The sequence below is a fragment of the Capricornis sumatraensis genome, chromosome 3 (assembly GCF_032405125.1).
Source record: "Capricornis sumatraensis isolate serow.1 chromosome 3, serow.2, whole genome shotgun sequence".
Classification (NCBI taxonomy): domain Eukaryota; kingdom Metazoa; phylum Chordata; class Mammalia; order Artiodactyla; family Bovidae; genus Capricornis; species Capricornis sumatraensis.
This window is the reverse complement of record NC_091071.1, coordinates 91,932,900-91,955,276: the sequence shown is the minus strand read 5'-3', so window position 1 is coordinate 91,955,276 and position 22,377 is coordinate 91,932,900. Positions and strand designations below refer to the sequence as shown.

The 22,377-nt window shown below is 41.3% G+C and overlaps 1 protein-coding gene across 1 annotated transcript in view; it reads left to right on the top strand.

Annotated features, from left to right (window-relative positions):
* The first annotated feature begins 1,261 nt into the window (after positions 1–1,261).
* The window catches only part of EPC2 (enhancer of polycomb homolog 2), a 129,532-nt gene continuing 108,416 nt past the window's right edge, over positions 1,262–22,377 (top strand). The window contains exon 1 of the mRNA XM_068967755.1: positions 1,262–1,471. Coding sequence (XP_068823856.1) covers positions 1,319–1,471 — 153 coding nt within the window. The 5' untranslated portion in view covers positions 1,262–1,318. The remainder of the gene's footprint in view (positions 1,472–22,377) is intronic.

Below are 22,377 nucleotides of genomic sequence, written 5' to 3'. Positions count from 1 at the left end.
TCAAGTGATCAATTTTTCTTTTTTTTTACTGTCATTCTTCATTTTGCTTTCTGGTTGCCCTGCTCTTCAATTATTTACATCTCTTATTGTTATTCATCTTTCCAACCTTTCTGCCATCCCATCAATGTCAAAGTTGCACGAAGAACTTTGTATCTCAAACTTCTTTGCACCTTCCACAGCACCAATATTTTACACGGACCTGTCACTTTGGAAATGTGTGCTGCCTTGGTTACATTTTATAAGCTTAATTTTTAAGAACTCTAGTTTTGAAATTAGAAATATCTATCATCCACTACGTAATTCTATAAAGTTTGGGAGACAGGTTCAAGTGCACTTGTTGCATCTGGCAGTCTCAAACGTTAAGCCTCACTGCAGGCGTTAGCATCCTCCCGGCGAAAGCGAGGATGCCTTACCTTGGAGAGCTCTTTCGGTCACGTACCGAAGAGAGGATGCGGGGAAGAGGGCTGGGGCCATGTGAGTTTTCCGGGTGGGCGAGACCCGGCAGGTCTGCGCCCCTCGGAGTCGGAAGAAATGAACCTTTCACACTTCTCAGGGCTGTACGAATCGGAGGATGCGAATGAGCCGGCGCTCCAGGCGCCTTAGAAATAAGCTCTTCATAAGTACAGGCGCGGTGGGGCAGCTGTGGCGCCTGTTGACATCTTCCCTTCCCGCTTCAGCACAATCGCGCTGCTCAGCGCGGCTGTTCTGCGCGGCGCCTTCCTAGGGGTACCCAGGGAGAGGGGTGTCGGGGCCGCGGAGGCAGAGGCGCACGCTCAGGGGGCGCGGGTTAACTTGCGCACCTGGCACCTGCCACACGGCGAGAGCGCGGGCTGCAGAGCAGAGAGCGGCCGTCGCCGCCACCCCCTTTCTCCGGAGCGGCCGGAGGCTGAGCACGCACCCGCGGGCCGGCCGCGCAGCGGAGAGAGTGGGTGGGCAGGCGAGGGAGGGGAAGGGAGAGGAAGGAGGGAGGGAGGGAGAGGGCGAGGCGCGTCCCCGCGGCGGGGGCGCGCTCTCGCGCGGGCTGCCGGGATCGCTCGCCGCCGCTGTGGTAATGTCCGCCATGTTGGCCATGGCGCAGGGAGCGGATCGGGCGGGCGAGCGGCGGATCTAGTGTGTGGAAGCGGCCGCGGGCGGCGGGGGGCTGTTTTCGGGCGGGGTGGGCGCCCATGCTGTGGCCGGGGGCAGTGAGGAGGAGGAGGAGGAGCGGGCCGGCCGCGCTGCACTGAGGAAGGAGGTGGAGGAGGCGGCGGGAGTCCTCCCCCCCTCCCCGCCCGCCCCGCCGCCGCCGCCCGGGCTGTTCCTGTGAGGCGGGGAGACAATGAGTAAACTCTCCTTCCGAGCGCGGGCGCTGGACGCCGCCAAACCGCTGCCTATCTACCGCGGCAAGGACATGCCTGATCTCAACGACTGCGTCTCCATCAACCGGGCCGTGCCCCAGATGCCCACCGGGATGGAGAAGGAGGAGGAATCGGTAGGGACTCGAGTGTTTATTACCCCCCCTTCTCTCCTCCCCCCTCCCCTTTGTCAGTCGGGCCTCGCCATTCACAGAGCGCTTTACGCTCGCTGGAGGGCGCCGCTGCCGCTCCATCGCATGGGACCCTACGCCGGCGGAGTAGCGTAAACCTTCTCGGCCGGCGCAGCGCCCGCCCGCGGCCGCCATGTTGTTGCGTCCCAGTGTTGTGATTAGCTCGCAGCGCCGCTTACGCTGCCGTAAGGGGGCCTTGCCGTAAGCGGCGGCCGGGAATGGCGCAGGGGATGTTCTGGCCGCACTTGGCGTACGGCCTCTGTTTACCTCCCCCCCAACACCTCGCACCTCGGGTGTGGTATTAATTAATCGGCAAAGGGACCCTTTGGCTAGGGAAGATTGCCCCCCGCTCCAACACACACACACTTTTAGCTTTAGTTTCGCATTAGGTTCTCTTTGATATGAGTTACGGAAAGTAAAGCGCTTTGAAAACAAACATTATCTTCCCCCTAGCAAGGTAATCTCGTTCCTCGGCCCTCGGTGCAGAAGGATGGAGGTGATGGTGCAGCACTGCGGCGGGAGAGGGCGGGGGCCGCGACTAGTAGCAGGATGTAGCGTTAGAAAACCGCTGACCGGCTAGCTCCGTGGTCCGGAGCTAGTCGTTTCTGCCTGCCTAGGGGGGACAGCGCCCGCTCCATGCGTTGTGTTAGAAAGGGACCGGGGATGTGCTGTCCTCCGGTCGCGTCCCCGACAATTGTCATGGCTTGGCGGACGGGGCGGGGGCATCTTTTAGAAGTTGAGGACCTACTGCATCCAAGTTGACAGCTGCATTTTTAAAAAATTAATAATAGCAGTTTAGGGCAAAAATGCTTTCCCCCCGATGGCCTACATTTTGGATACGGTTGAATTTCACCTGGCTTGACAGTGTTGATGACTCTTGGAGTGGTGGTACTTGCGTGCGAAGTTCATAGTAACTGCACCCTCAAGAATTTCTTCAATGAACCTGTGGTCCCGCCTTATTGTCAACCCCGAGTGTGTGTGGATTGGTTCTCTTGCTTCTGTGACTGTCAAAAGAAGGCCCAAGGTTTCTGTGATTGGTTTTCTCTTTTGACTATTAATATTGCAGGAAATGCTTTTATGCTTTTGATTGGCTGCTCGAGTTGTGACCTCATTATATTACCTTGCTGTTACTACTTTCTGCTGTGATTTAATCACATTTCTCGGTGTTCGATTATTTGAAAGCCTGGGCTTTCTGTAGAAAATGAGTATGTCCTCAATATTAGATGAACATTCAACTTAAAAAAAATAAGATGAAAACCCAAGATTTATATTGAAGGTTTAGAGCTAAGTCTTATGTGAAAATTCTTTGTTTTTAAGTAAAATGTATTTCTAGCTTAGCTCCGTTTTCCATAGGAAAGAAAATTAAGGGACTTATAATATGTATGAGAATTAATTTAATTGAACTTTAAAAAACACAGCTTGGGATTCCACAAAGTTACATTTCTATTAATGTCATCTCCTGAAAAGAATTGGTGGCTAATGAGTCTTAAAGTATCCGTATTGTATGTTTTTACTTGGACCTTATTATTTTGGTTTGGGAAGAACTTGAGTTAAGAAACTTGTTCTATAATGGTTAGCCCCTGGATGATATATTACTTTTGCAGATAGTGGTCAACAACATACTTAATTATTGCTTTAGGCCCTTAGTCGCATAGGTCTTGGTATTATCTTGATTTAATAAGAAAACTTGCAGTTTAGTTCCTGCCTTAAAAATAAATGCTAAACCTCCTTAAGATCCTGTACTATTAAACTTTTCTATAAAGCTTGTGATTTTCAATCTAGAGCATGGGTGCTAATATTTATTATTTTCAGTAGTCTGCTTCAACTGCCCGATTTTAGGGAAGAAGAAATCCAAATTCTGATAGAACTAGAGTTGAAACTCAGGACTTCTGACTCTGTCCTGTCCTTTTTGCCTTTTTAATGTTACAAGTGAAAGTTCTTAAAATCAAAACTGAGCAAATCTTAACAGTTAAGATTTTAAGTCTAGGGTCTTTTGCTTCCCAGAATGTCCAGTTGGGATGTTTTTTCTTTTTCTTTTTTAGCAATCCTTTGCCATAACCACTTGGCAACCTTGTCTCATTCTTTTTCTTTTTTAAATTATAGGTCAGAAGACTTGTGCTTTCATGAATAATAGCCAGTTCAGTTCTTCTGGTCTTATTTATAGAACTTATCTTATTAAGCATAATTATTTGTTCACTAAATGTATGTCTCTGTGTGTGTGTGTGTGTGTACACATATGTATCATGGTCAGTATGTGTGCTTGTATCTGACTCTTTGTGACCCCCATGGACTGTAGCCCCCCAGGCTCCTCTGTCCATAAAATTCTCCAGGCAGAAATATGGGAGTGGGTTGACATTTCCTTCTCAAGGGGATCTTCTCAATCCAGTGATGGAAGCTTCATCTCCTGAGTCTCCTGCGTTAGCAGGTGGATTCTTTGCTACTGCGCCACCTGGGAAGCCCATACAAGCAACAATAAAATAAAAATTTTGTGAATGTTTCACTTGTGTTTCAACTTCTATTATCAAAATATTCTAACTAGTTCCTTCAAGAAGTATGTTCTTTTTAATCACATAACTTCTTCTAAAAAACCCAAGGAAAACCTTGGCTTTCGGATTTATAATTGTTTCTTGGCATTTCTACATCAACTGTAGTATGACCTCTTCCTGCTTGGTTGGTAGTATCCTTTGACTTCACTTTATAAACTTCATGGATCTGCTACCCCCACACCCCAATACCCCCCAGCCATAAAGTTAAGGACTGTCTCTGCTTAGCTGTTGGACTGTCATTAAACTTTGTGTAGTTATTAACTCAGTTTTGAGATACATTTTGATAATACCTAGGTGAGGTGGTCTAGGTGTTCTTTGGCACTGGAGCATTCTGTCATAGCTGGCCGTATTCATTCTCTTAGCTCGGCTCCTTTGGACATAGAGGCATGTTTGTTTTTTTCCCTTCCCTTACTTTCATGGTCTTTGCTTAAGGTCTCCCAGTTGGCATCCTTTTATAATTCAATTTCTGTAGTGTTTCTCATGGCCCTAGCCTAGGTCAGATACTGTAAATTTAGGTTTACCTAAAATCTAAACAACTGGAAAGATGAGGTGATTCATTTTCTGCTATCTCTCCAGGAGTGTTATATAGTGATAGTTGATTTTAACAATAGCTGCCCTCCTTTGAATACTTAAGCCAGAACTTTATATATATTGCTTCATTTAATCCTCTTTAAAATCACCTTTTTGAGATATAATCTGTATAAAGTAAAACATACTCATTTAAGGCATAGGGTTCAGTTGAGTTTCAACCAGTATGTGCACCCATGGAAACATCATCACAATCAAGATATAGGAAGATACCAATTATCCTAAAAGTACTCTTTTGCTCCTTTGGAAGTAGTTCTGAGCTTTCTTTCACTGCTGGTTAGTTTTGCCTTTTTGAGAATTTCATATAAACGCAGTCATATGTTTTCTTGTGTTTGGCTTCTTTTGCTCAGGGTGATGCATTAAAGCTGCATTCCTGTTGTGTGTATTAGCTCACTTACTGAATGCTAAGTCACTTCAGTCGTGTCCGTCTCTGCGACCCCATAGAAGGCAGCCCACCAGGCTCCCCCCTCCCTGGGATTCTCCAAGCAAGAACACTGGAGTGGGTTGCCATTTCCTTCTCCAGTGCATGAAAGTGAAAAGTGAAAGTGAATTTGCTCAATCATATCCGACTCTTCAAGACCCCATGGACTGCAGCCTACCAGGCTCTTCCGTCCATGGGATTTTCCAGGCAAGAGTACTGGAGTGGGGTGCCATTGCCTTCTCTGCAACTGAATATGGAATAGTACTTCAGTGAATAGATATGGTATAATATATTCATTCATCTATCTATTGCTGGATATTTGAGTTATGTCTAGTTTTTGGTTTTCATTTAATCCTTTTAACAGCCCTAAAGGTCTCACTGCTGATAACTGGCAAGACTAGAATTCAAACTCTTTAATGTTACAAAAGCCCATTCTCATAACCATGGTGCTTCATATTGACGTCTTATAGAACCCTGAATTATCTTCTGAACTGTTATTAAGTTTATTAGTTTCTGTGAATAATTTTTGCTTTTTGTAATTACAGGGAACTTTAAAAGGTGATACTGATTTTATTGGAATATTATTAAGAAACAGTTTTTCATCACTTAACTTTTGCTGTAGGCCTTTCACATTTCTTCCCACCCCCCTCCCCGCCCCCGCTGCTTTTTTATTTTCTTAGAAATCTGTTAACTTTCTTCTCCCTGTATTGGCACCATTATATTTTTGTGTTTGTGGTATCTTAAGCATGTAAGAAAGTTGTCACAAACTGTTCTATTATTTAGATTTCACCCTAAGCGATTGCAACCTTTGTAAGGCCAAGGGTCTTTACATATTTTGTTCATTAATATACTCCAGTTGCCCAAAACTGTGCCTTAGTTTGTAATATATACTTGATAAATGTATGCTTATTGAGTGTTGGATGAGCTTCTATTTCTATAGCAAGAGCTGAACACTAGCTCTGTGTGTGTATAATTCATTAGCAGAATTTGTTAAATTATTCTTCCAAATACTCCTTTTGGTTTCTTACTTTGAAGCTGTATATTATTCAAGGGATAGATCTGATAAAGTGCCTGAAGAACTATGGATGGAGGTTCGTGACATTGTACAGGAAACAGGGATCAAGACCATTCCCAAGAAAAAGAAATGCAAAAAGGCAAAATGGCTGTCTGAGGAGGCCTTACAAATAGCTGTGAAAAGAAGAGAAGCGAAAAGCAAAGGAGAAAAAGAAGGATATACCCATTTGAATTCAGAGTTCCAGAGAACAACAAGGAGAGATAAGAAAGCCTTCCTCCATAATCAGTGCAGAGAAATAGAGGAAAACAATAGAATGGAAAAGACTAGAGATCTTTTCAAGAAAATTAGAGATACCAATGGAACATTTCATGCAAAGATGGGCTCGATAAAGGACAGAGATGGTATGGACCTAACAGAAGCAGTAGATATAAGAAGAGGTGGCAAGAATACACAGAAGAACTATACAAAAAAGATCTTCACAACCCAGATAATCATGATGGCGTAATCACTCACCTAGAGCCAGACATCCTGGAATGCGAAGTCAAGTGGGCCTCAGGAAGCATCAGTACGAACAAGCTAGTGGAGGTGATGGAATTCCAGTTGAGCTATTTCAAATCCTAAAGGACGATGCTGTGAGAGTGCTGCACTCAGTATGCCAGCAAATTTGGAAAACTCAGCAATGGCCACAGGACTGGAAAAGGTCAGTTTTTATTCCAATCCCAAACAAAGGCAGTGCCAAAAAATGCTCAAACTATGGCACAATTGCACTCATCTCACATGTTAGCAAAGTAATGGTCAGAATTCTCCAAGCCAAGCTTTAACAGTATGTGAACTGTGAACTTCCAGATGTTCAAGCTGGAGTTAGAAAAGGCAGAGGAACCAGAGATCAAATTGCCAACATCCAGTGGATTATCAAAAAAGCAAGATAGTTCCCCGAAAAACATCTATTTCTGCTTTATTGACTATGCCAAAGCCTTTGACTGTGTGGATCACAACAAACTGGAAAATTCTGAAAGAGATGGGAATACCAGACCACCTGACCTGCCTCTTGAGAAATCTGTATGCAGGTCAAGAAGCAACAGTTAGAACTGGACATGGAACAACAGACTGGTTCACACGGGAAAGGAGTATATCAAGCCTGTCTGTTGTCACCCTCTTATTTAACTTTGCAGAGTATGTCATGCGAAATCCCAGGCTGGAAGAAGCACAAGCTGGAATCAATATCTGGGAGAAATATCAATAATGTCAGATATACAGATGACACCACACTAATGGCAGAAAGCAAAGAACTAGAGAGCCTCTTGATGAAAGTGAAAGAGGAGAGTGAAAAAGTTGGCTTAAAACTCAACATTCAGAAAACGAAGATCATGGCATCTGGTCCCATCACTTCATGGCAAATAGATGGGGAAACAATGGAAACAGTGACAGACTTTATTTTTTGGGCTCCAAAATCACTGCAGATGGTGACTGCAGCCATGAAATTAAAAGATGTTTGCTCCTTGAACACTTATGACCAACCTAGACAGCATATTAAAAAGCAGAGACATTACGTTGCCAACAAAGGTCCGTCTAGTCAAGGCTATGGTTTTTGCAGTAGTCATGCGTGGATGTGAGAGTTGGACTGTAAAAAAAGCTGAGTGCCGAAGCATTGATGCTTTTGAACTGTGGTGTTGGAGAAGACTCTTGAGAGTCCCTTGCACAGCTAGGAGATCCAGCCAGTTCATCCTGAAGGAAATTAGTCCTGAATACTCATTGGAAGGATGGATGCTGAAGCTAAAACTGCAATACTTTGACCATCTGATGCAAAGAGCTGACTCATTGGAAAAGACCCTGATTATGGAGGAGAAGGGATCGACAGAGGATGAGATGGTTGGATGGCATCACTGACTCAATGGACATGAGTTTGAATGAACTCTGGGAGTTGGTGATGGACAGGGAGGCCTGGCGTGCTGCAGCCCAAGGGGTTGCAAAGAGTCAGACATGACTGAGCGACTGAAGTGAACTGAAATCTTTTTATTTCCTCTTAAGTCAGAGGCCTCTTTAAATACAGAATTTTTTGCACATAGTGTAGCTGCAGTATTGGTGTTTATCTTGTGTTACTTATGCCTCTCATCGGTGTATGTAGCTTTGTGTAAAATACCTCCTCCCATCAGAGTGAGCCAAAATCTACATGAAGCACGTGACCTGCTTATATTTTTTTTTAACAAGACCATGACTGGTTTGAATTGCCATTTCTACCCTCATGTTAGTTGCCTAATTTTTGTCATCTTAATATTTTAAGTGATATTTTGAATGATAGGATCGGAGTATATTCAGTCTTTCTACCATTTTTGGTACTAATGTATTTCATGTTTCATAATGGGGGGTTCATGAATATAAAATACAATTTTGTAGATAATATTGTAAAAATATTACACGTTTATTCTTTCAGCAAAAGCAAATACTGGCCAGATATTGTGTAAGTGCCAGGTTTTATCTAAATAAGATATTGGATAACTAAAACAGGTCTGAATATCGGCAGTGTATGGACTGCTGTGTGCTGAAGTGTTAAGATTTAAAGAAACATACGATACAGATCTTGCCTTAGGGAACTTGAATGAGTCATAAAGTCACCCTGACAGACATTTAAAACAGCTTTAAAAAAAGTGAAATGTCAGTATAGTTAATAGGAATTAAAGAGTAAACCAATGCTGGAATATAGAGAAAATGCTGCTTGGAGAGAAATTTAGCAATTTGGGCTGTCAGGTTTGGTTGTATAGTGTAAGCTGAAGCAAATACTTGAGTACAGGAATATTTAAAGCAAGTTCTGTGGTTAAGTAGACTAAAGGAAGGTTCTTCCATGTTACTTTTTTTTTTTTTAATCTATACTTGTTTATACTTTTTCCCTTGCTGATAGAAACTTCAGGAGAGTAGCAGTCTGTTTTTTTCTGAGCATATTATTCTCTTAGCTCTTTTTTCTTTATTTGGACATGTAGATGGCTTTCACTTCTTTTCTTTCCTTTCCTTTGTTCCCTCCTGTATCTAGAAACTGTTTAGAACATGGACAGTGCTATGTATATATTTGGTGAATGAATGAGAAATAGTTGGGATGGCGATTAGATTTTTGAAAGGGTAGAATTATAGCAGATTTTAGATAGTTTTAAATGCTAAGCCCAAGAGTTTGTAGGAAGATGTAGAACAAAGTATTATTGTGAGTATGAAGTCTTTTTCTAGTTTTGGTTCTGTTCTTAAGTGGCCATATCATTTGGGAAAATGTGCCCACCTTCTCTGAGCCTTACATCAATCATCAGTATCATCACAGCTGCCGTTTATTGAGTGTACATTAGCGAGTGTGTTGAGTATGTGCCAGGCATTTTATTAAACAGTTGGTTATTTAGAGCTCATTATAATGGTAGGATGTGTAGGTGCCATTATCTCTTTTCCAGAAGAGACTGAAGCTTCATAAATTAAGCAGCTTCCCCCACCTATACCAGAACACGGTAGAGCCAGTATTAAAACCTGTGCCCTTTGGGTGATTGACTCCAGGGTTTTTATCTTTACCATTGCTCCATCTGTAAAATGAGTGGGTTGAAAACTAGATGATATCTGAGGTTCATTACATCTGTTCTTTTCTATCGTTTATTAGCCCATGGGCATGGAGGAGTCATTTTGTCTCAGGGAATGCATGTTATGAAAGAAACTTGGTGGAGGATGCCTTTTGTAAACACATTGCTTTTTTTGAAAAGAGGCCTAAAAATATTTGACAGGTGGGACCATTAGGTTGATTTCAAGTAATGGAAGCCAAATTTGTTTTCTTTAAGGTTCCTGGGGGTTGTTTCATAGACAGCAAGGAAGAGTTGAACAGTCAACGCTTGGCCCACCAGGAACCAGGGCAGCTGTGTGCCATTGAAAGTGAAAGAAAGTGAAAATGAATGTCGCTTAGTTGTGTCCAACTCTTTGCAACCCCCATGGACTATATAGTCCATGGAATTCTCCAGGCCAGAATATTGGAGTGGGTAGCCTTTCCCTTCTCCAGGGGAATCTTCCCAACCTAGGGATTGAACCCAGGTCTCCCGCATTGCAGGCAGATTCTTTACCAACTGAGCCACAAGGGAAGCCCAGGAATACTGGAGTGGGTAGCCTATCCCTTCTCCAGTGGGTCTTCCCAACCTAGGAATCGAACCGGGTCTCCTGCATTGCAGGCGTATTCTTTATCAACTGAGCTGTCAGGGAATCCTGGGTGACATTAACATCACTCAATTCTAGTAATTATCAAACTTTCGAGAAGTAGTGTGGGCTTCCCTGGGGGTTCAGTCAGTAAAGAATCTGTGTCCCTTACAGGAGATTGCCTGCAGTGCAGATCTGGATTTGATCCCTGAGTCAGGAACATCCTCTGGAGATGGAAATGTCAACCCACGCCAGTATTGCCAGGGAAATCCCGTGGATGGGGAGCCTGGTGGACTATAGCTGTGGGTTCGCAAGATTCGAACATGACTTAGCAACTACACAACCGCCACTGAAGGATAGTGGTTAAGTGCGTGTATTTTGGAGCCAGACTATGGGTTTGAGTCCTCAGGCAGATTAATTTCATCTGTAAAATTTCATGGAGTTGTTGGGAAGATGAATTGTAGTGTGCTTGGGATAGTTTGAGACGTGCAGCAAATGTTCAATAAATATGATCTATTATTACCATGACTATTATATTTCTTTTAGCTTTTGAACTCCAGGTTCCTTGTACAGCTGTAATCCAGAGGGTAGACTTTGGGGGAAATACCAGGAATAAGGGATGAAGACTGAACAGTTCTCTGATTAGGGGTTCTGAGGATAGGCATTAGGATAATCTCCTAAATCTCTCTCTGTTGAGATGTGGTTATCTTATGTCACAGTTTTTAACAAGTATCAAGATCAGTGTTACTTTTGAAGGCAAAAATTTTATAAAGTTACCCTAGAGAAATTGTTGAAATAAATGCTCAGTTCATCTGTTAGAAGATGACTTGAATGTGCTTGAGTATTGTGTTTAACCACATTGTAGGAGAGTTTCACAGTATTACGCAAAAGGAACAAACAAAAACTAAATGCTCCAGATTCCTGAGATAGAGGATTATTATTGATTTAGCTTGGATCAGTTCAGTTCAGTTGCTTAATCGTGTCCGACTCTTTGCAACCCTATGGACTGCAGACGCCAGGCCTCCCTGTCCATCACCAACTCCCAGAGTTCACTCAGACTCATGTCCGTTGAGTCAGTGATGCCATCCAACCATCTCATCCTCTGTAGTCCCCTTCTCCTTCGCCTTCAATCTTTCCCAGCATCAGGGTCTTTTCAAATGAGTCGGGTGTCCTCTAAGTCAAGGAACAGGGGAAGTTAGTATACACGTGCTGTCAAGGGCTCCCCTCCTGAGGATGAAGCTTAGCTAGGAAGCTGCCCTGAGAGATCTGCTACTGATGGATATATAGCATCATGATTAGAAGCTATGAAGTTACATTGTTTTAATCCATAGTTTGACCCAAGGTGAATGTGTATACTTGGTTGTGTTTTTGCAAACTTCAAACTTGTAAGGTGTTTTAATGAGATGAAGATGTTTTGCGTTACATTTTTTTAAATGAAAGTTGAATGAAGGACTATAAAAGAAGTCTCCAAAATCCTTTTAAAGAAAGCAAATCCTTTACAATTACTAATTTTCAGTGTAGTAAGTGATGAAATTTTGTGTGACTTTGAATAAATTATTTAACCTTCCTAAGCCCTTAGATTCCTCATTTGTGAAATAGAATTAAACTGAGTGATCTTTAAAGTTCCTGTGGCTTTAAAAATGTCTTGCATCTGTGAATTCACACATCCACCTACTGGGCATATCATACAGAAGGTAAATCATATGAAAATAACTAACAGATGAGAGACTGAATATTAAGAAGATATTAACGGGTAAGATTTAATTCTTTAACGTTATTGCTGTGCTGTCGATTTGGTTTAGATTTCTTTCTTTTTTTTTTTAAGAGGATCAGTTACATACCCACTGTCTTATACTGTTTTTTTTCCTAGAGATCAAGAGAGCAATCTACTCTGTTTGTTTTGGGTATGATGTGTTTCCTTGCTTTCATGAGATTTTCTTTCACTCTCTTTACTACTCTTACTCATTGCTATAAATGTTCTGAATTTGGGTATACTTTTTGTTTCATAACACAAGTTTAACTTTTCAGTACCATGTTTTTCACTTGGTGTGTATGTATGGATATGGATGTATGTATAAACAGAGTGAGATCATGTGAGAGAATGGACATTTATTTTCTCAAGTAGCCCAGATCCCCTAAGGATGTTATTGTTTCTTTGTTTTATTCAGCACAGGCTGAATGCCTTCTCAGGCACTTAAGTGATAGAAAGTTTGTAATACAGACCTTGACTGTGATCTTGACCTCTGGGATTGAGTTTGATTGTATTACTGAATAAACAGCTGGCATCTTATTTCACTTTAAGTAGAGCTGAAGTAGAGAAATGGTAATGGAAGCATAGGAGACAGCCTGAGGAGCAGAGGATGGTTAGGTAGAAATGAGCCATGGAGCAGACCAGTGCAGAGGGTTCAGACTGGATAGCAGGAAGGTCCATTATAATTATTTGATTATCTTAAAACTGACTCTTGATTATTTTTTGCCTGTCTACAGGCAAAAATGGAACAGAAGTTCAGCCTACTTTATTATGCAGTACTGTTCTTTGTGTGATTAATATTGGGGAAAGAGGTCAGTCACTTCCAAATTCTTCCTAGTACCATTTCCTTATATTTGCTTTGTTGTTGTTCAGTCGCTCAGTCATGTCTGACTCTTTGCAACCCCATCTGCAACACACCAGGCTTCCCTGTCCTTCACCATCTCCAGGAGTTTGCTCAGACTCAAGTCTGTTGAGTCAGTGATGCCATCCAACCATCTCATCCTCTGTCGTCCCTTCTTCTCCTGCCCTCCGTCATTCCTTAGCATCAGGGTCTTTTCCGGTGAGTTGGCTCTTCCAGTCAGGTGGCCAAAGTATTGGAGCTTCAGCATCAGTCCTTCCAATGAATATTCAGGGTTGATTTCCTTTAGGATTACTTTAAATTTCTCTTTTCTTGTCAGTTTTACTGTGCAGTCTGAGGAACGCAGAGTCCAAGTCAGCCAAGCTCGCTCTCTTAACTCGCATCCATATCTTTGCTTCTGGCTTTTACCTCCTTTTTTGTTGTTGTTGGCAGGAGGATATAAGGTTGTTAGTTGGGGAGTCAGCAAGCAGCCAGCCCTAAATTGTACAGCTAATTTGATAGTTATTGCAACTTTGAAATTGTGACATAGGTTTCAGTTTTGGCTTCTGTCACTTCCCTCTAGGCAAGATAAATTTACTCTTTAAGCCATAGTTCTTCATATGTTTAATGAGAAGTATCTCAAACAGTAATTTTAAAGATGAACTTTTTGGAAAAACTTAAAGTCAGTGCCTCATTACAGCTGACTGTATTTTTAATTATTAATAACAATTTCCAGTTATACAAGATAATAAGTGTGAAGGAATATAGAAGTGTAAAATATACAGAGTATCTCCATGCATTACTATGTGGCATAGTTTCACTTTTCTTCTCCTGCCATTTAAATAAATTTTTATAGCTTTCAAACATTAGCAAGTTGATACATATATTTTGCTCCTTCTATCTTTGTTTCCTGGCAGAGCAGATAGTAATCCAATTAAAAAATGAAAGACTAAAGATTAGCAGCCAAGAAAACTAAATCTTCAATTAATTCTCAGTAATAATTGAATCATAAATAGTTGATAGTAAAATACTGTATTTGTTTTTAGAAGTGATTTTTATTTTAGACATATTAGTCATAGAGGAAAATAGAGTTTAGTGATGAAAATTGTTCAGTGGATGGTGTACACTGGAGAAGTGAATGAAGAAAGATGTTCCAATAGACCAGTGAACCCTGGTATGAACACCTGTTTGGAAACTTTGGAAAGCAGGGTACTGCAGAGGGTCAGCAAAAAAAAGACTGGGAGCTGACTGGCTCAGATGATGAGCTCGTTATTGCCAAATTCAGATTGAAATTGAAGGAAGTAGGGAAAACCACTAGACCATTCAGGTATGACCTAAATCAAATCCCTTATGATTATACAGTGGAAGTGAGAAATAGATTTAAGGGCCTAGATCTGATAGATAGAGTGCCTGATGAACTATGGATGGAGGTTCGTGACATTGTACAGGAGACAGGGATCAAGACCATCCCATGGAAAAGAAATGCAAAAAAGCAAAATGGCTGTCTGGGGAGGCCTTACAAATAGCTGTGAAAAGAAGAGAAGCGAAAAGGAAAGATATAAGCATCTGAATGCAGAGTTCCAAAGAATAGCAAGAAGAGATAAGAAAGCCTTCCTCAGCGATCAATGCAAAGAAATAGAGGAAAACAACAGAATGGGAAAGACTAGAGATCTCTTCAAGAAAATTAGAGATACCAAGGGAACATTTTATGCAAAAGTGGGCTCGATAAAGGACAGAAATGGTATGGACCTAACAGAAGCAGAAGATAGAAGAAGAGGTGGCAAGAATACACAGAAGAACTGTACAAAAAAGATCTTCACGACCCAGATAATCACGATGGTGTGATCACTCACCTAGAACCAGACATCCTGGAATGTGAAGTCAAGTGGGCCTTAGAAAGCATCACTATGAACAAAGCTAGTGGAGGTGGTGATTCCATTTGAGCTATTTCAAATCCTGAAAGATGATGCTGTGAAAGTGCTCCACTCAATATGCCAGCAAATTTGGAAAACTCAGCAGTGGCCACAGGACTGGAAAAGGTCAGTTTTCATTCCAATCCCAAAGAAAGGCAATGCCAAAGAATGCTCAAACTACCGCACAATTGCACTCATTTCACATGCTAGTAAAGTAATGCTCAGAATTCTCCAAGCCAGGCTTCAGCAATACGTGAACCATGAACTTCCAGATGTCCAAGATGGTTTTAGAAAAGGCAGAGGAACCAGAGATCAAATTGCCAACATCCGCTGGATCATGGAAAAAGCAAGAGAGTTCCAGAAAAACATCTATTTCTGCTTTATTGACTATGCCAAACCCTTTGACTGTGTGGATCACAATAAACTGTGGAAAATTCTGAAAGAGGTGGGAATACCAGACCACCTGATCTGCTTCTTGAGAAATCTGTATGCAGGTCAGGAAGCAACAGTTAGAACTGGACATGGAACAACAGACTGGTTCCAACTAGGAAGAGGAGTACGTCAAGGCTGTATATTGTCACCCTGATTATTTAACTTCTATGCAGAGTACATCATGAGAAATGCTGGACTGGAAGAAGCACAAGCTGGAATCAAGATTGCCGGGAGAAATATCAATAACTTCAGACATGCAGATGACACCACCCTTATAGCAGAAAGTGAAGAGGAACTAAAAAGCCTCTTGATGAAAGTGAAAGAGGAGAGTGAAAAAGTTGGCTTAAAGCTCAACATTCAGAAAACGAAGATCATGGCGTCTGGTCCCATCACTTCATGGGAAATAGACGGGGAAACAGTGTCAGACTTTATTTTGGGGGGCTCCAAAATCAGTGCAGATGGTGATTGCAGCCATGAAATTAAAAGACCCTTACTCCTTGGAAGGGAAATTATGACCAGCCTAGATTGCATATTGAAAAGCACAGACATTGCCAACAAAGGTCCATCTAGTCAAGCCTATGGTTTTTCCAGTGATCACGTATGGATGTGAGAGTTGGACTGTGAAGAAAGCTGAGCACCGAAGAATTGATGCTTTTGAACTGTGGTGTTGGAGAAGACTCTTGAGAGTCCCTTGGACTGCAAGGAGATCCAACCAGTCCATTCTAAAGCAGATCAGTCCTGGGTGTTCTTTGGAAGGAATGATGCTAAAGCTGAAATGCCAATACTTTGGCCACCTCGTGCTAAGAGTTGACTCATTGGAAAAGACTCTGATGCTGGGAGGGATTGGGGGCAGGAGGAGAAGGGGACGACAGAGGATGAGATGGCTGGATGGCATCACTGACTCAATGGACGTGAGTTTGAGTGAACTCCGGGAGTTGGTGATGGACAGGAGGCATGCTGCGATTCACGGGTTCACAAAGAGCCGGACATGGCTGAGCGACTGAACTGAAGAGGGTAATCTTGTCACTTATTTCATCTTTTAGATGTTGCTGTAAACTGCGACAGTTTTGAGTTCAATTCGTAGTTGGTTGTATAAACCAACACTATCCATGCACGCCAGGATAGTTGTCTCATCAGTCTCCTCCCCGCTGATTTCTGGTAGCATTCCAAACTGGGATAACCTGCACATATTCCCTCCCTCAAATTTTTTTAGTGAGCAGTTAAATTGAGAACCATTATATCCAAGGCTGCTCCTGTTTTTCTTTGGTGACTTGAACTCCTTTGGCAATCTGTTGAAACTCTTCAGAACGATGTTCTAAATGCATAAACTAATTATATTGAAATAAGTTATCACAATATTAAAACAATTTTTAATTTGCATTCTTTATTAACATAATAGGGATCTAGAGTTGAGTCTGATTATCTTAGGATTATCTTAAATAATCCTAAGTATTTTAGTAAATGCAACCTCTGTAACATGACAGTGAAAATATTTATCATGTCTGTTGGGTTTTGCTAGGTCACAGGTATTACCAGTACTACTGTGATCTGTTACCTATTGTTAATAATGGAAGAAAATGTTAAATTTGTTAGAAGTTAATGAATTAGAAAAATGATTTATTTTCTCACCCAAGTTCATGGACCCCCCTCAATTCTTTCTTTAGATGTTTTGGGAATCTATGACCTGAGGTTCAGAACCCCTGAGGAGTTTCTGTAGCCTGAATGGCAGTTGCATTCCTGTATCATACTTGTCCCAAATACATAGTCAGGCTACAGATTTTATCCCCATTATTATAAAGGAAATGCTACTATAAACGGAGTTTTTTTTTGTTTTGTTTAAGACATTGTCTAGCTGTTTTAAGTTGAAAAATATTTGGCCCACATGATTTAAAGATAAAAACTTAATAGCCAAATATAATATACATAAAAAAATTAAATGTCCTTTTCTGCAACTCCAGACACTCTATAGAGGCAGCTTATTTGTAGCATCATGTGTGTATGCTTAGAAATAAACAAATGCTTTTTACTTGGTAAAGTGGACAAGTTTTTCTCTTGTATTCATTTTGTAAGTGAGTAACACGTGACTTTAGTGTTAATTTCTTAATCGATTGAGTCATAAAGTCAGGTAATTTTGATTTTAAGTTTCTTCCCTTTAAAATTTTGGAGGAATTGAGAATTGGCATATTGTAGTTTTCTGTTGAAGTTTGGTTATCAAACCTTAACTTCATATTCCCATGTGGGAATTTGCTTTGTTAGTAAGCATTGCATTGTTCATAGTAGGACTTTTATTTTCCTATATGTAAAATATATTAAAGTCAGATTGACTGTCGATTAAGTGACTTGTCTGTGTGTATTTTCTCTAACATTTTTAGTTTTAAATAGCATCCTGGATTAGAAGAGCATCAGTAGGGTATCCCTTTGAACAAAGCTGTCTTATTTCAGATAGCGCTTTGGTAAGATGGACCTTCCATACACTTTGTCTTCTGTCAGACTTCGACTGTAGATGTCTGTGGTGTTTATTCATTCAGTAAGATAGCAGAGACATTACTTTGCCAACAAAGGTCCATCTAGTCAAGGCTGTGGTTTTTCCTGTGGTCATGTATGGATGTGAGAGTTGGACTGTGAAGAAGGCTGAGCACCGAAGAATTGGTGCTTTTGAACTGTGGTGTTGGGGAAGACTCTTGAGAGTCCCTTGGACTGCAAGGAGATCCAACCAGTCCATTCTGAAGGAGATCAACCTGGGATTTCTTTGGAAGGAATGATGCTAAACTGAAGCTCCAGCACTTTGGCCACCTCATGCGAAGAGTTGACTCATCGGAAAAGACTCTGATGCTGGGAGGGATTGGGGGCAGGAGGAGAAGGGGACGACCCAGGATGAGATGGCTGGATGGCATCACTGACTCGATAGACATGAGTCTGAGTGAACTCCAGGAGTTGGTGATGGACAGGGAGGCCTGGCGTGCTGCGATTCATGGGGTCGCAAAGAGTCGGACACAACTGAGCTACTGAACTGAACTGAACTGAAAATAGCTCTATGAACACAAGAACAGTGTCTGTGCAACCTTTGTGTCGATCATCTAGTACAGTGAATGGCATATGGTTGCTGCTCACTAAATATTTGCTGAGAGAATAAACGTTTGCATTGTGCTTGACATATGGAAAGGGATGAGATGTGTTTGTTACCTGTCTTCAGCTTGTTGTCCCACAGAAAAGAGTACACAGATAACTTCATATCAGGGTTAGTGTGCTATGTGGAAGCTAATAATGATACTGTGGGAATTTGTGTCACAAGGGGATATCCTTTGAATTGGAGTAGTATGTGTGATGGAGAAGGCGATGGCACCCCACTCCTGCACTCTTGCCTGGGAAATCCCACGGGCGGAGGAGCCTGCTGGGCTGCAGTCCATGGGGTCGTTAGGAGTCAGACACAACTGAGCGATTTCGCTTTGACTTTTCACTTTCACACATTGGAGAAGGAAATGGCAACCGACTCCAGTGTTCTTGCCTGAAGAATCCCAGGGACGGGGGAGCCTGGTGAGCTGCTGCCTATGGGGTCTCACAGTCAGACACGACTGAAGCGACTTAGCAGCAGCAGCAGATAGCTAGTTGATTAATGTATTGTTTAAATAGTTGTTACAAATTAGTTTTTAAATTATTTCCATATGCTAGCATGCCATGAGTTTTTTAAAGATTCACGTTATTACTTTTCGTATTGGGAAGTGTGTGATGCCCACGAAAGTTGTTAGAGGGTTGAAAGAATTTTTGTGGTCTCATGTAAGTTCACTTCTTAGGACAGGCAAACTAGTGTTAAGAATAGTGCCTGTTAAAAGAGTTCTGGAGGAAAGACACTTTTGTGTTTTGGAGGATGGTCTGCTTGATTATTACACAGTGTGCAGATTTACTTATTTTGGTTTAAAGCACATGGGGTGCTTTCCATAAAGAAAGTACTGTACTAGGAAGAAGATGGTTATACATTAGAGGTGCTTTGGTAAGTAGCAATTATCCTTTAGCATCATCAGGGCTTTCAGAATACCTCAAGAAAAAAAAAAAAGATTTAGATTAGTGATTCTCAGACTTTGGCATGCTTCAGAATCACCTGGGCCACTAATCAACTGGGCTCCATTCCCAGAGTAATAGGATTCAGTCACTGTGCAATGGGGCTCAGGGAATTTACATTATTAACAATTCCTAGGTGATCCTAATGCTGCTTGTCCAGTGAGAACCGTCAGTTCAATTTAGAAGGGAGAATAGTGGCTCTCATCTTGGCCACACATCTCATTATCTGGGATGCTTTTGTAAAATACATGTCTAGGCTCTCCGCTAAGTTTACCAATCAAATCACAATTCATGGCTGATTCTGATTCTAGATAGGAAAAAGGGTTAGTACTTGTACCCATGATCTCTGCTTGTCTGCCTTGCTATTTTACCATTCCTTTCAGGGTTTCTTCTCCTGTGTTCTTGTTCATTGGCTTTCAGACTTTTTCTGCTGTAAACTCAGTGTGTTTATACTCAAAATAAAGTGCAGCTTGACGCATACATACATACTAATATACAATTAGGTTCCATTTTTTTGCAGTAGTTCTATAAAGTTGCCATGAACAATTAGTAGTGAATACCGAACCATTGCTCTTAGAGGAAACACAGGATTAGGCCCACTTGGCCCCTGGTCACAGTATTTCAGTTTAGTTCAGTCGCTCAGCCATGTCCGACTCTATGCAACCCCATGGACTGAAGCATGTCAGGGTTCCCTGTCCATCACGAACTCCCAGAGTTTAGTCAAACTCATGTCCATTGAGTTGATGATACCATCCAACGATCTTATTCTCTGTCGTCCCTTTCTCCTCCCGCCTTCAATCTTTCCCAGCATCAGGGTCTTTTCCAGTGAGTCAGCTCTTCGCATCAGGTGGTCAAAGTATTGCAGTTTTAGTTTCAGCATCAGTCCTTCCAATGAATATTCAGGACTGATTTCCTTTAGGATGAAATGGTTGGATCTCTTAGCTGTTCAAGGGACTCCCCAGAGTCTTCTCCAACACCACAGTTCAAAAGCATCAATTCTTGGGTATTCAGCTTTCTTTATAGTCCAACTCTTACATCCATACATGACTACTGGAAAAACCATAGCTTTGACTAGACGGACCTTTGTTGGCAAAGTAATGTCTCTGCTTGTTATTATGCTGTCTGGGTTGGTCATAAGTTTTCTTCCAAGGAGCAAGCATCTTAATTTCATGGCTGCAGTCATGGAGCCCCCCAAAATAAAGTCTGTCACTGTTTCAATTGTTTCCCCATCTGTTTGCCATGAAGTGATGGGACTGGATGCCATGATCTTAGTTTTCTGAATGTTGAGTTTTAAGCCAACTTTTTCACTCTTTCACTTTGATCAAGAGGCTCTTTAGTTCTTCCTCGCTCTCTGCCATAAAGCAATTAATCCATAACCTTGTTACATATCTTTCTGTTAAAGATACTTTCACCTGTTGTTGATTCATTGAATTCAGCCAGCAGTACTATAGCTCATGCCTGAATGAAACTTGTCTAACATGCATACTTTCTCTGTAAGGCACATCATAGCTGCCTTCTGCTCAGAAACATTAGACAGCATTTCACTATACTTTGGGGGAGGGGGGCAAACAATGATACCATAAAAAAAAAACCCGACAAAAATGTGAAAAGTATGACACTAAATAGAACGTTAAAAGGACACTTGTTTACAGTATGATGTCTGAAACAGGAAATCAGAACATTGCCTTGTTTGACCTCAGCTGGAAACTTACGGATCAGTGGGAAGTACTTGAAGTACTGGTTTTAGGGTCACAGATAAATTTTAACAAGTAGGTGAATTTGCAGACATGGAATTTGTGAGTAATGAGAATTGGCTATGCATATATATTTCTTCCCCTTTTCATTTGTGTTTGTATGTTGATTTCATGATTTGCTGGGGGTCAACCCAGTTTGAAAAACACTACTGTAATTCAGCAACAGGGGTTATATATTATTTACTCCTTATGTAGTGATAAGTCATAAGTTATATTAAACTCTCTCTATGTACACACACGGTGTCTCTCTCCCTCTCTCATTTTAGAGGATATAGTGTTTAATCTTGGTGATGGGCATTCGGCTTTTGGAGATGCATCATCAGGCTTCTGTTTGTGAAAGATCATTGTTGTCAGGTGGATTGTGGCGGGCAGCATGTTGGGGGTGGCAGCAGCGACAGTCGACTAGAGACAAGGATAGTGATGAGGCCAGTGTGCTGGAAAAGCGGTTTCTAATGGTGCTTTCAGCAGATTTGTGACAGTAGAAACAGTTTCGATGCATTGTGAATTGAGAGATTTCAGTCAAGTCTCAATTTTATATCAGGGTTTCTTAACTAATGTTTCTGGGACCTAGATAGACTTAATGGGGTCTGTGAACTTACTGATTTTTTTTTAACTGCAGTTTTATATATATGTCTCCTCTTTCTGTCCAATCGTTATATTATTAATGGGCTGAATGACTTAGAAAAGGTTAAGAATCTGTTTTTAGTAGATAGTACAGTTTTTTTTCCACTGGTAATCTTAATTTTATATGAATCACAGAGTTCTAAATATTCTGAGATGTCTAAGGAGGTATTTTAAAAGCCCAATACTGAGTTTGTACTGTTGTGAAATGTAGCATTTTATCCATTGAAGTTTTTAGATGGAAACATGTTATTGAAGAATATAAATGTATTGAATTTAAGGAAGAGTCTGTGTTTTAAGCATTAAAGTACAATGTATTGTTGGCCTCTGTTGCAGTGGAATTGTGTTTAGAAACAATGGCATAGTTAAGAGTTGCCTAACTTGTTCTTGTTTTACAGTTAGGACATTAATATAGTACAGTGTGGTACTCATTCTGTAGATCCATTTTTTTTTCATCAAAAAAGGAATATCTAATTGTCCAAACACCGTTTTTTTTTTTTAAGAAATCATGTTTTCTCCTTAGATTGAGTTGTGACTTTCCTCATATTTGAATTTTCTTAGGCATTTTATCTTTATATTCTTATCATTTAAAAAATAATCTGATAGGGCTGGTCACTTCTCATTTAAAAAAAATCATTTTTTTAAATTGAAGGATAATTACTTTACAGTATTGTCATGGTTTTTGCTATACATCAGTATGAATCGGCCGTGAGTATACAGTGTCCCCTCTCACCTCGACCCCCCGCGTCCCTCTCGATTGGCACAGAGCACT